We start from the raw sequence: 16,265 nt of genomic DNA on the forward strand, positions 1-16,265 counted from the left end.
GCTGAAGAGACAATTTTCATGATAAAAAAATGTAGTCATACCCTTCATTGAAGCGGAAGATTATAGAGATGGGAATATTCATGCATTTGAAATTGTGAATATGGAATGGGTTCCCAAAGGTGCTGTGTTGAGAAAGTCTAGAATCCCTAAAGTGACAAAAATGGCTGCTAGATGCTTTCTGAAAAATGGGGCTCCTTTCCAATATAATCCTAAGACTAGGCTAATCAAGCTAAAGAGTGCGGATCAAAGATTTGGGCTTGAATATAAACCCAAGAAAGATGACTACAAATGGGTTGCCTAGATTGGAAAAGAGGCAATAATGGCAAGGATTGAAGGAAAAGAGCCAAAAGAAGAGGAATTTGTCATCCCACCGCTCCAAGTATCTTTCCCAAGGGCTATAGAAGTGATTAGATCTAGCATAGTAGATCTCCACATCAGTATCCTGGAGAGTCATGAAGAAAAACAGATAAAGGAAGTGGATCTGGAAGTGAAGGATGAAGTTCTACCACAGCTTTCCATTCATACCATTGATGAACCCCCGCAAGATTTTTTGTGCGAAGATTGGTTGAAGGAGAGGTGTACCAAAATTGGATGATGAAGATTGCTCCTATTGTGTTTAAAAGTAATTGCTCTTATTTGATCATGTTCGTATTTGTTTTGCTTTGTTTTGAATTGTACTGATCTTGTTAGTAGTTTAGGTTATGATACCACAAGATTTTCTATGTTAACCGAGCACTTTTGTTTTAATGAGTTCAAGCATTTTCTTGTGCTCAATGTGTGCTTTCATCCTTTTATCCTTTCATGAATCACCCTTACACGAGCATACCTTGCACTTTCAGGAATCTTGAAAGTTCCATCGATACACAAAACCACTGCACTAAGAATAATTGGCTGAACTTTCATAATATGGTTGCAATGGGTGATGAAGAATGGGAAGAAGAAGATATAAAAGAATTTACTAGGTTGGTAGAAAACTCTGAGAAGTCCTGGGAACCTGCTAGTGAGAAACTAAAAGTCATTAACTTGGGAAATGAGCAAGAAAAGAAAGAACTAAAGATTGGTGCCCTTGTTACAATTGAAAAAAGAGATAGACTGGTTTTTTTTTTATAGGAATATGCAGATGTTTTTGCCTAGACTTATGCAGATATGCCTGTTCTAAATGCTGACATAGTAGTACATAAAACTCCCTTAATAGAAGGAAGCAAACCAGTTAAGCATAAAACCAGGTGAATGCGCCCGAACATGTTGCTAAAGGTAAAGGCTGAGATTCAAAAAAAGTGGGATGCAGGATTTTTAGATGTGGTCCAATATCCTCAATGGGTAGATAATGTGGTTGTAGTCCCAAAAAAAGATGGCAAGATCCGGGTGTGTGTGGACTATAGAGATTTGAATAAGGCAAGCCCAAAAGACGATTTTCCTTTATCTCATATAGACATTCTAGTTGATAATGCTGCAAGAAATGCTACGTATTCTTTTATGGATGGATTCTCTAGTTACAACCAGATAAGAATGGTGGAAGAAAACAAAGAAAAGACCACCTTCATCACACTTTGGGGGACATTTTGCTATAAAGTGATGCCATTCGGGCTAAGAATGCTGGAGTCATATATCAAAGGGTAATGGTTACCCTATTCCATGATATGATGCATCGAGAAGTGGAGGTTTATGTGGATGAAATACTTGCAAAATCAAAAAAGGGAGATGATCATGCGAAAGTATTAAGGAGACTATTTGAAAGGCTACAAAAAAACTAGTTAAAGTTGAACCCTGTAAAATGCTCATTCAGGGTAAAAACAAGAAAATTGTTAGGCTTCATAGTAAGTGATCGAGGAATAGAAGTTGATCCTGATAAAGCCGAAGCTATTCAGGAGATGCCTGCACCTAAGATAGAAAAGGAAGTAAGAAGTTTCCTTGGGTGTCTAAATTACATAGCTCGGTTTATATCTCAATTAACCGTGACCTGTGAGCCAATTTTTTACTTGCTCAGGAAAAAAAATCCTGAAGTATGGGATAATGACTGTCAGGAAGCCTTTGATAAAATAAAGAGGTACTTGCAAAATTCGCCGCTGCTAGTACCTCCAACACTAGGGAGGCCTTTGATCTTGTATTTAATAGTAATAGAAATAGCTATGGGTTGTGTGCTAGGACAACATGATGAGTTTGGAAGGAAAGAGCAAGTTATTTACTACTTGAGTAAAAAATTCAATGACTGTGAGTCAAGATACACAACAATTAAAAGGTTGTGTTGTGCCTTGGTTTGGAGTGCAAAAAGACTCAGGCAATATATGTTGTACTACACAACCTGGTTGATTTCAAAATTAGATCCGCTCAAGTATATTTGTCAAAAACCTTACATGTCAAGTAGAATAGCAAGATGGCAAGTGTTGTTGGCAGAATATGACATTGTCTTTATGACGAGAAAAGTTGTAAAAGGAAGCGTAATTGCCGATCATCTTGCAAATCATGTTGTGGAAAACTATGAGCCTCTAAACTTCGACCTCCCAGATGAAGATGTGATATTAATCGAGAATGGAGGTGATGAAAGTGATATATGGACTCTTTACTTTGATGGTGCAGTAAATGTATCATGAAATGGGGTAGTAGCGATAGTAATTTACCCAGAAAAAAGCAATATCCTGTTTCAGTAAGGTTATTGTTTGGATGTACCAATAATACAACTGAGTATGAAGCTTGTATCATTGGCCTGGAAGCTGCTTTAGAACTTAAAACCAAGAAGGTGAGTGGCAAACCAAGGATGAGAAATTAAAGTTGTATCAAAATTATCTCTTAAGGTTAGCCAATGAATTTGAAGAGATCAAATTCACTCATATAAGCAAAGATAAGAATTAGTTTGCTGATGCCTTGCCAACCTTAGCTTCAATGACACAAGTTGATACCAGAAGCAAGATCCAACCAATAGATATTGAAGTTAGAAGCTTCCAAACCTATTGTTGCTTAATTGAAGAATCTCCAAATGGGAAACCATGGTATAATGACATCAAGAAGTTTCTCCAACATCGAGAATACCCTTAAGGGATTTCCAAGACAGATGAAAAGACTTTGAGGAGTCTGACCATGAATATTTACTTAGATGGAGCAATTTTATATAAAAGGTCATTTGATGGGACTCTACATAGGTGTCTGAACGAAAATGAGATTGAACAAACATTAAAAGAAGTCCATAAGGGGATCTGTGTTACACATACTAATACGCATACAATGGCAAAGCAAATATAAAGGTTGGGATATTTCTAGTTGACCATGGAGAGAGACTGTATAGACTATGTGAGAAAATGCCAGAAGTGTCAGATATATGGCAATAGGATAAATATGCCTCCAACATCTCTGTTCAATATGATCTCACATTGGCCTTTTAATATGTGGGGTTTGGATGTTATAGGGCCAATTAATCCAAAAGCGAGCAATGGGCATAGATTCATTTTGGTGGCCATCGACTACTTCACCAAATAAGTAGAAACCAATTTTTATGCCCATGTAATGCATAAAGTAGTCAAGAGATTCAATGAAAAGGATTTAGTCTGTCGTTATAGTTTGTCAGCAAAATTGACAATTGATAATGCTAGGAATTTCAATGGAAAGTTGATTAACGAATTATGCACCAAGTGGAAGATTAAACATCTAAATTCTTCCCCTTATAGACTGAAGATGAATGGGGCAGTTGAAGCATCTAATAAGAATCTCAAGAAGATCATCCAAAAAATGGTGGTAACCTACAAGGATTGGCATGAGATGCTCCCATACGCACTTCATGCATACCACACCACAGTTAGAACTTCTACAAATGCAACCCCATATTCTTTAGCATATGGAATGGAGACGATTATGCCCCTAAAAGTAGAAATCCCATCACTACGGATCCTGAAGGATGCAAAACTGGACGAATCAAAATGGGCGAGGTTAAGATTTGAGTAGTTAAACTTGATTGCTGAAAAAAGACTAGCAAATATTTGCCATCACCAGTTATACCAAAGCAAGATAGCAAAGGCTTACAACAAGAAGGTCAAACCAACGGTGTTTAAAGAGGGGGATTTAGTGTTAAAGAAGATCTCACTAGCATCAGGAGAAGATCAAAGTAAGTGGGCACCAAACTACGAAGGGCTATATGTGGTGAAAAAGGCTTTTTCTAGAGGGGCCTTAATTTTGACTAATATAGATGGAAAGGATCTACTTAGACCTGTCAACTCAGATGTTGTAAAGTACTATGCCTAATGTATTTACCTTTCAATAAAATTGAAGTTTGGCCATAATTTCTTTAGTGTGTTTCCCCTAAAAACTATGCATGATCTCATGTTTTCACAAGGATTTTTGAAAAATCAAAGTTAATAAAAGAATCATATTGGTGTTTGTTCGAACAATTAAGTTCTGAAAGTTAAAGTGATATCCTAACACCTATAAAACCTAAAAAACAACCCAAACGCTATGAAATGACTTCAAAGTTAAGTTTTGGCTGCATGAATAATGAGAAACCATTTCGCATATTTGCATTAAAAAAAGCAAAGCTTGTTGGTTCTAAATGCATGCATTTGAAATGAAGAAATATCATCGTTGATCATCCTTTCACAAATTTTAAAAATCTCTTGCCTTCCTTTTTTAGCCTAATACATGTTTCTTGAAAGATAACCTTGGCTAGGATCACACCCTATACTGGGAGGCATGTGCAAAAATCCTTAATAACAAAAAGTGTCCAAACAACCATGGAGGGTATAACAAATCTCAATGATAAAAGTTCTCAAACAACACAAGGGAGGGCATGAAAGAAAATCCTCAATGATCAAAAGTGCCTAAACAAAACTGGGGGCATGAAAAAGTTCCAAAAAGATTTGAGTGTACCACAAAAACCACTAATATAATCATGCTCAAAACCAAAGAAGAAAAGGCCCAACATTGGGGGGGCACTATGGGCCATTTTACCAATAAATTCCAAGGTCTAGAAATTCATGAAAAAAAAAAATTGGGATATAAGCACTAGTGATCCTTAGTCTTAAAGTCTCTTAAACACCTTTTGAGCCAATAGATATCCTTTTCTTCATAGCCAAAAGCCAAAAGTCTGCATTACGTGCTTAATCAAGCCCTTTCTGATCAAAGGCTAGCAATCTGGATCGTTAGACAGTGTTTTCTTAAACAAAACAAGTCATTATTCATGCAATTAAAATGAATGTTTTGAAAACTGGTTCTTTGAAACCTTCAGGTTGGATCTTGAATCCTTTTTAATCAATAAAACATCACTTGATATTTTTACCAAAAACAACTTTTATGCAAACCTACCAAGGAGAATTGCTTGAATTTTTCAGAACAAGTTTGTTTTAAATAAACATCAAAATGTTTTTTTTCATATAACTTTGAAATTCCAAAAGTTCACTATAAAAACAACTCCTTGTAAATAACCAAATCTTCTTTCACATAACTTTGTCCCTAAAGAAAACCCCAAACAAACACAGTTCACTGTAAAAACAACTCCTTGTAAATAACCAAATCTTCTTTCACATAACTTTGTCCCTAAAGAAAACCCCAAACAAACACTCACAAGCATGATCAAATGACACTCGAATTTTCAAGGCGGGAAATCAGTGAAGAAAGGGGACCTATATTTCACAAATAAGTATACATGCATCTTGATCATAATGCATTATTGTTACCTTTAGCATATTAGTGTCTCATTATTATAACGCATTACCTCTTATGTAGTGTGTTTTTTTTAACCCTATCTTTTTTCAAGTGGGTCCTTGATCCCTCAGTTCTCGATATTACGTTTCATAGCCTTATCCCTTTTTCAAATGCACCTTTGAGCCATAATCTCCTAGGTGGTGTGTTTCTTGACCCTACCTCTTTTAAGATAGCCTTTGAGTTCTCAACTATCTTAGCTAATGCGCTTTATAGCCCTACTTCCTTCCATTTGAGTATGTCTTCGAACCCTCAATCATCTCAGTTAATGTGCTTTATAGCCCTAACTCCTTCCATTTGAGTGCGTCTTCGAACCCTCGATTATCTCAGTTGATGCGCTTTATAGCCATACCTCCTTCCATTTGAGTGCATCTTCAAACCCTCGATCATCTCACTTAATCCGCTTTATAGCCCTAACTCCTTCCATTTGAGTGCGTCTTCGAACCCTCGATTATCTCAGTTGATGTGCTTTATAACCATACCTCTTTCCATTTGAATGCGTCTTCAAACCCTCGATCATCTCAGTTAATGCGCTTTATAGCCCTAACTCCTTCTATTTGAGTGCGTCTTTGAACCCTCGACCATCTCAGCTAATGCACTTTATAGCCCTACTGTCTTTGAACCCTCAACCATCTCAGCTAATGCACTTTATAGCCCTACCTCCTTCCATTTGAGTGCGTATTGTAGCCCTCAACCTTCCCAGGAAGTGCACTCAACAATCCTATCTATTTCCTCAGAGTGTGTCATCGAGCCTTTTAGTCTTCCCTCTAGACACGCTTTCTAACCTTTACTTCAAGTACTTCCATAAAGGATTCATCATCTCTTGATAGGGTGAGTCTGTTATCTCTTTTTTCTTTTTCTTCTTTACAAAGCTTACTATCTAAAGTCTCTTATGAGACTTTCTATCGTAGGCATTGTAAAGAGGGGGGGCAACTGTCATAACCCAATTCTAGGTTTTTCCCTAAAAAAATCACCTTTATTTTAATAAAAAAATAAAATAAAGGCCGGCAATCTAGAAAAAGCAGATCAAGGAGGACTACAAAAATAGAGAAAATCAAGCTGTAATTTTTGGAGGAAATTCAAGGCCTAATTGGATACGAGGCTGAAGTTGAAGTTCAGCAGGGGCCTAATAGGGGCTCAATTAACAAAAAAAGGGCAAAATTAAAGAAATTGAAAGTTTAATGGTCAATTAGGGGTTAAATTGCATAAATCTGAGACCAAGGACCATATTGTAAAAGGCACGTAAATACGAGGATGAAGTTGAAGTTCGGCAGGGGCCTAATTGCATTAAATCAAAAGTTTAAGGTTAATTAAGGGTTCAATTGAAACTAATCAAAAGATGGACTCCTTTGAACTTTAGAAAAATCCCTAGTTTAAATCTAAAATGACGTCGTTTTGCATATTAAAAAAAAAACAGAGGACCAGACGACGCGTCGTCTGGTCACTATTTATTATCTTCTTCATTTTTTTCAAAAAAAATAGTTGAGTCGCCTACTTTGCAGGTGCATTTAATGTACCTAACATCCACCAAATTTGTTAAACCTTACATGAAACTGATCACCAAACATCCCTCTACGTTCGTGTATGGTCGTTGCCGACTCACTAGCAAATAAATGGATGTGACACCACTCCAAAGAGGCCACCTCAGGCAGCCTGCAGCTGCAAATTGACAGTGCATCATGCCTACTTTGAGCCAACTGTTTGGATACTTTCCAACCAAATCAAAGGTTGAACATTACTCGCCTGTAAAGACAACATTATCCTCTTCCACCCCTATAAATAGGAGCAGATTTCATGTTCGGGAAGGAGGAAAAAATCAAACCTGAAGTTGGCAGAAAACCAACTTTCCCTGCTAAATTTTCATGCAACCAGCCCTTTTTCTTCTTTCTCTTTCAACCATGGCTTTCAGCCACCACTACCATCATCACCTGTCTTTTTGCCATCAAACCACCTCAAGTGACCACCAAACCATCTCACATGGTGTTTGCACCATTTCTCTCTCTCTCTCTCTCTCCTTTGTAAAAATCTTCTTCTTTGCCATCGTGACCCCGGCGGCTATGACAACAGCAAAAGCAGCAGCCATCACCTTGCCATGAAGCTCATTTCCTTTCCAAAGGCAACTAGGGTAGCATCTCTCTCCTCCCCACTCCAACAGCTCCAACCGTGAGCTTCCCTTCTCCTTCGGAAGCCTCTACTTCATCTTCTTTTAGCAACGACCAGAGCCAGCCACCGGCCTTACCACCTCCAGTCGCACCATGCGCCACCAGTCCGGCCACCAACTCCCTTAACACCAGGTAAGCCTCCCTCCTCTCTTCTTCTTCTTCTTCCTATCTATTACCATTGCATGAGAACAATGCAACGTGAATTATAATTCACGTTGCACTATCTCATGCTACTTAGTCACTAGGCTGCGAGTGACTAAGTTGTTTCGGGTTGGACCTGTTCTAGTCCAGCCTAGTTGGCTGGGCCAAGTCCAGCCTGTCCCTTAAATTTAAATAAGGAATATGTTGGGCCGAGTTCAGCCCAACCATTTTGGGCCGACTCCAGCCCACCTGTTTCTAGGCCTATGCTTGACCCAGCCTATATGATTAAATAATATTTAATTCATTAATATATATATATATATATACATGTATGTATGTATGTGTTTATAATGTTATGTATATATATAAAAAAAATTCAAAAATCCTTTCAAAAATTTTGATTTCCAAACAAAAAAAAATCTACCAATTTTTCATAATATCGGGTTGTATATTTACACTGTAAAATACAATTCTGGTGTTAAAATACCAGGTTTTCTCTTAATGTTTTTTAAAAAATATAAAAATGAATAAAAAAATTTCTAAACATTTTCAAATATAGTTGCATATAGCCAAATTCTAAAAAAAAAATCAAGCATATTTTTCATAAAAAAAAAAATCCAACTTTTTTAGGATCTAGATGTAGACTTTAATATCTGTGGAGTGTAAAATTACACGGTAAAGTACACCTTCAGGTATTAAAGATACAAGGTAAATAAATGCGACGCTAAAATCCAGACTTTAGAACGACTAGAATTTAACCCAATAAGGTAGAGACTCTCTCGCGAAGATAAATCTGCCTTGAGCCTTAGAAAGACCAATAGATACTCGACTCAGAAAAAAAATAATCAAACAACAATGCAGCTTACCTTAGGTAGGGTGTACTGGGGGTCATGCATCTTCCCGTTGCACAATCAGTCCCTTACTTAGACTCTCGTAGACCATAGGTTTCTAGTGACCATAATACTAGGTGGCAACTCCTAAATATTAATTATAATTTTATGATTAAATCCAAAACCCTTTCCAACACATAACACTTCACATAGGAGGTACGACAAAATCCTCCACCATTGCCAGACGCTCGCGCACCCCTCGAAAAGGATTGCATATTGTATGGCCGGCGCTTGGTCACCTCGTGACAATTATCGAATAAAAACTACGTGGGGACTGATTAGTACTTAAAAGTGCATTTTTATCATGGTTTTATATCATCATTTTGCACTTGAAATATCAATAACTCCTTAACTAAAATATGTTTTATAATAATGTATCTAATAATATAAGATACCTATAATTTGTGGTAAATATCTATTTTTAATGCAGGCCTATCACATAAATGAAAGGATTGATTGATGACTTGAAGAACTTAAATTGCATGGATAAAGAGATGGTCAAACTTAGAGAAGAGATGTCGGTGCAATCCAAACCGGAACACTGTTCGGTAATTGGGTCATATCTGGAGCTACAGATCTCAGATTTAGGTCAAATTTATATGGATGGAAAGGTAAGACATAGGCCTACAACTTTCATATGGAGCCCAAGATCTAAAAAGGCCATTATCAAGTCCAAATTGTAGCAACAACAAAGAAGCCCGAATCTGTCTTCCAGCCCGAGCACTGTTCGGTATTTTGGCCATATCTAGAGTTCTAGAAGTCCAAATGAGCTGAAATTTTTACACAAGAAAGCTGAGACAATTGCCTACAACTTTCATGTTTACAACTGGCTCCAATTTTGACGTTATCAATGACGTTTTGGGCAGACAAGAGAAGATAAGGATTGTCACCAAGTCAAAAGTTGGTCACCCACTTATCAATTAGTCATCAAATCAATAGTTCCCATTTTTGGCCTATAAAAGGAGGCATTTGCCATGCATTTAGGCATCTTGATTTCCAGATCAAGATCATGCTCTTCCTTTCTCTCTTTGTATTTTTTATGCTTTGTTTTCATTAATATTAAGTTTATGCCTTTCATTTCCTTTCCTTTACTTAGTTAACTTTTATGTTCTTATTTTGTTTATCTATTTTGCTTTCTTTCATTATGTCTAGCTAAGTTAATTATGTCAAGGTGAAAAGGTTACACTAATGGTGTAAGAATAAGTATAATGTAAACTTAATATGGACTTTAATGTTTGATACTAACATGTTTTATATTTGCTATCTTGTTCACTCTTTAATACTTTGCTTGTTAAATGACTAATCTTGATTTATGTTACATAACACTTGGTACAACAAATGTTTGGCACTTTCATAGCCCATAATGTATGGTATAACCGACACCTGAGCTATGAAAGGAACTTGATTTGTTGTTAACATAAGTTATAATCATGAATGCTTGACGAGATTTACAAGTATTAGCATTAATTGAATAAGATGACTAATGTAATCATGTTAACAATATATAATCTGATTGGAACCTCCTTTGTGTGTGGTTTCCAATTCAATAATAAGAGTTTATACTATACTTGTTTGATATACCATTAGTGGAACCTCTAACCTTGACATTTGTTATTATTATTGTTTAATCCTTACATTAATTTTCCATCTCCAAGTTCTCATCATCTTCTTCTTCTTCTCTTTCTTTATTATTATTATTATTATTACTACTACTACTACTACTACTACTACTACTACTACTACTACTACTACTACTACTACTACTACTACTACTACTACTACTACTACTACTACTACTACTACTACTACTACTACTAAAACTACGTGGGGAAACATGGCGTTTGGGCTGCTGCCCGAGGGTAGGGCACACCCCCCTATAGTCACGTGACGCTTGAGTCCAACCTTAGTGCTGCGCCCACGTGGCATTTGGGCTGTGCTGGGTGTGACCCATGCTCGTGCCCCACTTAGGGTCACCTGGCACTTGAGTAGTGCAGTTGGACCTAAGGAGAATGGGTCCGATGTCATGACCTAAAATCAATGGGTCTTACGTCAGGACCCAATTGTTATTGGCCCTCCATCAAGACCCAAGGTTCCTAGGTCTTATGATTCTAATATTATTATTTTTTTTAAAAGTTTTATTATTTTTATTATTAATAATATTATTAATAAAAATAATTAATAAATTTTTAAAAAATATATATTATTATTAATATTAAAAACATATTATTATTTATATTATAAATTTTTTTAATATTTAAAAAAAATAAAAAATGAGCCCGCAACGCAGTATTATTAAAAATAGTCAATAAGTCTAGGTATTAATATAAAACATATTATAATTTGCATTGTAAATATTATTATTTTCCTTATAACACAAAGTATTCGTATAAAACATACTATTAGTTTTTCTTATTATTCAAATTATTCATATCAACATATTATTATTATTCTTATAATTCAACATATTCATATCAAAGGTATTGTTATTGGTGTTACAATATTATTATTTAGTAGTGCAGTTGGACCTAAGGAGAATGGGTCCGATGTCATGACCTAAAATCAATGGGTCTTACGTCAGGACCCAATTGTTATTGGCCCTCCATCAAGACCCAAGGTTCCTAGGTCTTATGATTCTAATATTATTATTTTTTTTAAAAGTTTTATTATTTTTATTATTAATAATATTATTAATAAAAATAATTAATAAATTTTTAAAAAATATATATTATTATTAATATTAAAAACATATTATTATTTATATTATAAATTTTTTTAATATTTAAAAAAAATAAAAAATGAGCCTGCAACGCAGTATTATTAAAAATAGTCAATAAGTCTAGGTATTAATATAAAACATATTATAATTTGCATTGTAAATATTATTATTTTCCTTATAACACAAAGTATTCGTATAAAACATACTATTAGTTTTTCTTATTATTCAAATTATTCATATCAACATATTATTATTATTCTTATAATTCAACATATTCATATCAAAGGTATTGTTATTGGTGTTACAATATTATTATTTTTATAAGAATTCAAATTTTTAATATAAAAAATATTATTATTTGCGTTTTCAATATTCTTGGAATTAAAAATAGAATTATTTGTGTTATGAATATTATTATTTTTACTATAATCAAAAGTATTATTATTAAAAATATTATATTTGGTGTTATAAATATTATTATTTTTATAATAATTAATATTAATAATAAAAAAATTTAATAAATTAGAAACAAATTATTCATAATATTGAAAAACAATAATATATTTGATTTGAAAGGTAAAACTAAAAATTACTATTACTATTATTATTATTATCATCATTAATAAATTTTAAACAACTGTTATTATTATCGAAGGAAAACTACGTGGAGACAAGTAGCTCTTGGGCTGCTACTTGGGGTTGGGCACACCCCTGCACCATGTGGCACTTGAGCTACTGCAAGGGGGTAGGGCACACCCCTTATACCATGTGGCGGTTGGGCTACTACCTGAAGTGCACACGTGGTGCTTGGCTGCCTACCTAGTGACATGGCACACCCTAGCGCACATGTGGCTCTTGGGCACACCAAGACCCAACTATGGCCCTGTATATTGCAGAATTCAAAATAGCCTTGGGTCGTTGGCAGTGCAAGGCTCAAAATAGACTTAAGTCCTGCGTGTACAGGATCCAAATAGTCTTTGGTCCTGCCAACATCAGAATCCAACTTTTTAAGAAAATAAAAGGTGAGCCCATGGCGTAACGCAAGCCACCTAGGGGCGGAATCAAGAAGAGGTAAGCAGGGGTCAGGCCCGTGCAAAAAAAACATATAGTGACTGATTCTATAGGTTAGTTTTTTATTGCTTAGTGATAGTGTGAGAAGATGTAATATTTAAATAGGTGGGCCCTTCTAATAATAAATATATTTGTTGTCCATTGACTTTAAAAATATTTACGTGGAAAGAAAAAAATATGAAGTTATAAATAAATTTTTTAACTTAAAGGATTTTGTCGTTTTCACTTATTGTAGCCCTAATATAAAAGATAAAATATAGAAATAAGAATATAAATTGCAAACAAAAAGATTGAAGTCAGGCGCTATCAATTAGTTCTTCTTTCATCAAACAAATCAAGGTAATTGAGCATTGCTAACCCCAAACCTAAATTTGTTTTTGTCTTGTTTTGGAATGTTTGTTAAGAATTTGATGATGTTTTCTTTATAATTCTGTTATTTTTTCTTCTTTTTTGTTTTTTTGCTCGGATTTACTAGTTTTACCAAATTTATTTTTGAATTCTTGTTATAGTGATTTTTTTTCTAATTAATTAGATATATTTTATTGGTTTATACTTGGATTTTTTTATTAAAATAAATATGTAAAAATCATTCTTTATTATTTTTTACGTTTATCAAACATAAATAATACTTCACTTTATCTAATGTTTCTTATATATTTTGGATATTTATATTTGATTGGTATAAATATCAACAACATTAAAGTGATGAATACATTATAAAGATAAAATTAACTTAATCGTTTTGACTCAATTTAATATTACTCAAAACCTTTTACTTTATGCAAAGTTCATAATATGTTTGTATTATTTTATAACTCATGTATAATAAATTAAAAAATATATATATTATATTTTATTATATTAATTTTGAACCCATAACAAATAATCCTACCTGTACCCCTAAGGACACCTAGTAAACTACGATAACAAATCAGCTTGAAAAAGAATCAACTGGGGTCTTGCTTTTAGGGTAATTCATTGATTTCTGAACCATGTATAAGACTCGGGTTGGAGCATGTGTTGATGGAGCCATGGCACAGCTTGGATATGTTGAGACCGACTCTTCTGGTCGAATACACGCCATAACATTTTTCCCGATCCAACCAAAGACTCCGCCTCCCCCCTCCCTCGCTGCCAAAAAAACAAAGTCTTTGTTTACACGCAAAATTGAACTTCGGAAGAAGGACAGGGCCTTTTTTTGTTTTATTTAAGGACATGATACAGGGCTAATTGAAACTATAAAATACGTACATCATTCCTCCCAAAGACTACTTCCATAACCATCATCAAGACTTGCATAATATAGAAATTTAGCTATTTTTCTTTCTGTTTATTTCTTCGAGTAATATTTTGTTTCTGTGATTATGGCTACTAGGCAAGCACCATTCAACCCGGTTCCAGCTATGAGAACATACCCGCCAGTGGAGCATCCTGTGGTGGCAATAGGGCCACAGTACCTGGCACAGTACCCTGTTGAACTCGCCGTCTCTACGAAGCTATGGACTCTTGGAGAAAATGATTTTAAGGTGTCTGACATTAATGGCACCCTCATCTTCCATGTCAAAAGTAAACTATTAACCCTCCATGATCGTCGTTTTCTGAAAGATGCAGCCGGTAACACCCTTGTCAATCTCAGGCAGAAGGTATGTTTAATTGCTCTCTGTCATTTGTTCTCTTCTTTTTCAATCTAACCATCACAACAACGATAAGAGTTAGTCCGATATCAATTTCTTACCGCGTGTTTAATTTATCATTTTCTCCAGATAATGACCATGCATGGGAGGTGGGAGGCTTTTAGAGGAAAAAGCAAGAAGAAGAATGATTTGCTTTTCACAGCCAAGAAATCAAAGCTGTTCCAATTCAAGACTGAGTTAGACGTATTCTTGGGTTATAACAAAGGAGAGGTCCCTGATTTCAAGGTCAAGGAAAGCTACAGCAAGAGTTCCTTTTCTATACTTCTTGGAGATTCCAATACCATGCTTGCACAAGTAACATTAACAAAACTTATTTATGAAATATGACAATATTGAATTAATTTAACCAACACCATCTTTCCATACAAAACTATATGCAGGCGGAGCTAGGATTATCTAATGGAGGGGTCAAAATTTATATAATAAGATATAAAATTAATTTTATCTTTATAATATTTTCATCATTTTAATATATTCTATATGTCTGTGGCTGAGGCTGAGGCTGAGGCTGGTGTAGAAAAACCCCAGATTTCATCATTTACATTAAAACCGATTTAGAAATACCCCAGATTTCATCATTTACATTAAAACCGATTATTGTTTTAATCAAGAAAGTTGTCTTCATAATTAATATCTCATGCCAGTTTTTTTCTTATTATGTGAACGCAGGTGCATGGAAGACACACTCTCGCGATTATGCCTAATGTTGATTATGCCTTCATAGTGGCTCTTGTAGTGGTGATTCTCGACGCGATCAAATACGGTTGATTATGGGGACGCGGCCATTAGCTGTTTTATCAATGGATTTGTTTGCTCGGCGTAAAAAACACACCCACCGACAGAAACTATCTCTCGGCATATAGATCATCAATAATTTCTCTTTTTATTGTAATTCTCTCGGTAAAAAATAAAAAATAAACACTAATAATCATACAGATGGAAAAATCAGGTGAAAAACAAATTTCACTAGAAATATATTAACAAAATAATTTAGTTTGTATTTCAAGCAGTAACTCACTGAAAATAAAGTTTCATTGATGAATGTAGCATAGGAAGTAAATATTTTGTAACTTTCTATAAAATATCAATGGTTTCAGCTATTGGTGTAGATATCAATGATAGTGACATATACAGTAAATATTTTTTAACTCTCTCTAAAATACTGATGAACCACGTGCGTCTGGAAATCCATTGGTTGTGATTTAAAAAAAAAATTATTTAGAATAAATAATATAAAATTATATAAATTAATAGTAAAAAAGCAATTATGCAAATAAAATTGTATGAAACATTAAAAATATAAAAATAAAGTTAAATAACATTTATCCAAATATTCATTACAAATTTAATGTGTTTTTAAAAAAAAATTAAACGAGAACAATGATGGAGCTAGAGGAGGAGGATGAGGCTAGTTGTTCCCAGGAATAAACGGCCAAAAAGAAGGCATTCATGTATCATTCATCTATGATCTAATGTCCATGATCATTTGGTGGAGTTGTTCATAATCCACCGAGAGTCGCTCATATTATTGTATCATGGCCATGAATTCCTCATAATGGGTGCTCGATACTAATTGGGAGCTCCCAATGGTTGAAATACTATAAGCCGCCCACAAGTTCTCAATCGTAGTGTTGCAGAGCTCATACACCCAATTTTTATCAGGTTCACTAGACGATCCTACCTCTAACCACAAATTTGAATGGGTCGAAGGATGATCCCCATATCTCTCTCTCAACCGGCTATTAGAGGTCTCTTGAAAATTAAAAAAGAAATCATCATATTCAATTCAAGAAAATAATAACTTGTGAAATAAAATGGTTGAACGAACATATCATGAAGTGTTGAGCGCTGTTGATAATGAACTGTTGCACCCTCATTTGGCGATTTGCACTCTACGCGTGCTTCTCTA

General features: G+C 34.7%; 1 protein-coding gene and 1 pseudogene across 1 annotated transcript; both read left to right on the forward strand.

The window, feature by feature from the left end:
* The first annotated feature begins 319 nt into the window (after positions 1-319).
* On the forward strand, positions 320-4,230 carry LOC105138378 (uncharacterized; annotated as a pseudogene).
* A 9,676-nt stretch (positions 4,231-13,906) lies between these two features.
* LOC105138379 (protein LURP-one-related 15-like) lies at positions 13,907-15,124 on the forward strand. Its single transcript, XM_011044434.1, has 3 exons — positions 13,907-14,305; positions 14,426-14,650; positions 15,026-15,124. The coding sequence occupies exons 1-3, from the start codon at positions 14,027-14,029 to the stop codon at positions 15,122-15,124; spliced, it is 603 nt and encodes a 200-aa protein (XP_011042736.1). The 5' UTR covers positions 13,907-14,026.
* The last annotated feature ends 1,141 nt before the right edge of the window (positions 15,125-16,265 follow it).

This window comes from Populus euphratica, unplaced genomic scaffold (assembly GCF_000495115.2).
Source record: "Populus euphratica unplaced genomic scaffold, PopEup_1.0 scaffold88.1, whole genome shotgun sequence".
Classification (NCBI taxonomy): domain Eukaryota; kingdom Viridiplantae; phylum Streptophyta; class Magnoliopsida; order Malpighiales; family Salicaceae; genus Populus; species Populus euphratica.

Bases quoted from the DNA above. Each gene is read 5' to 3' on its own strand.
- LOC105138379 (XM_011044434.1), top strand. From the start codon at position 14,027: ATGGCTACTAGGCAAGCACCATTCAACCCGGTTCCAGCTATGAGAACA. The intron at 14,306-14,425 runs GTATGTTTAATT...CATTTTCTCCAG, and splicing joins TTGTCAATCTCAGGCAGAAG to ATAATGACCATGCATGGGAG. The intron at 14,651-15,025 runs GTAACATTAACA...ATGTGAACGCAG, and splicing joins CCAATACCATGCTTGCACAA to GTGCATGGAAGACACACTCT.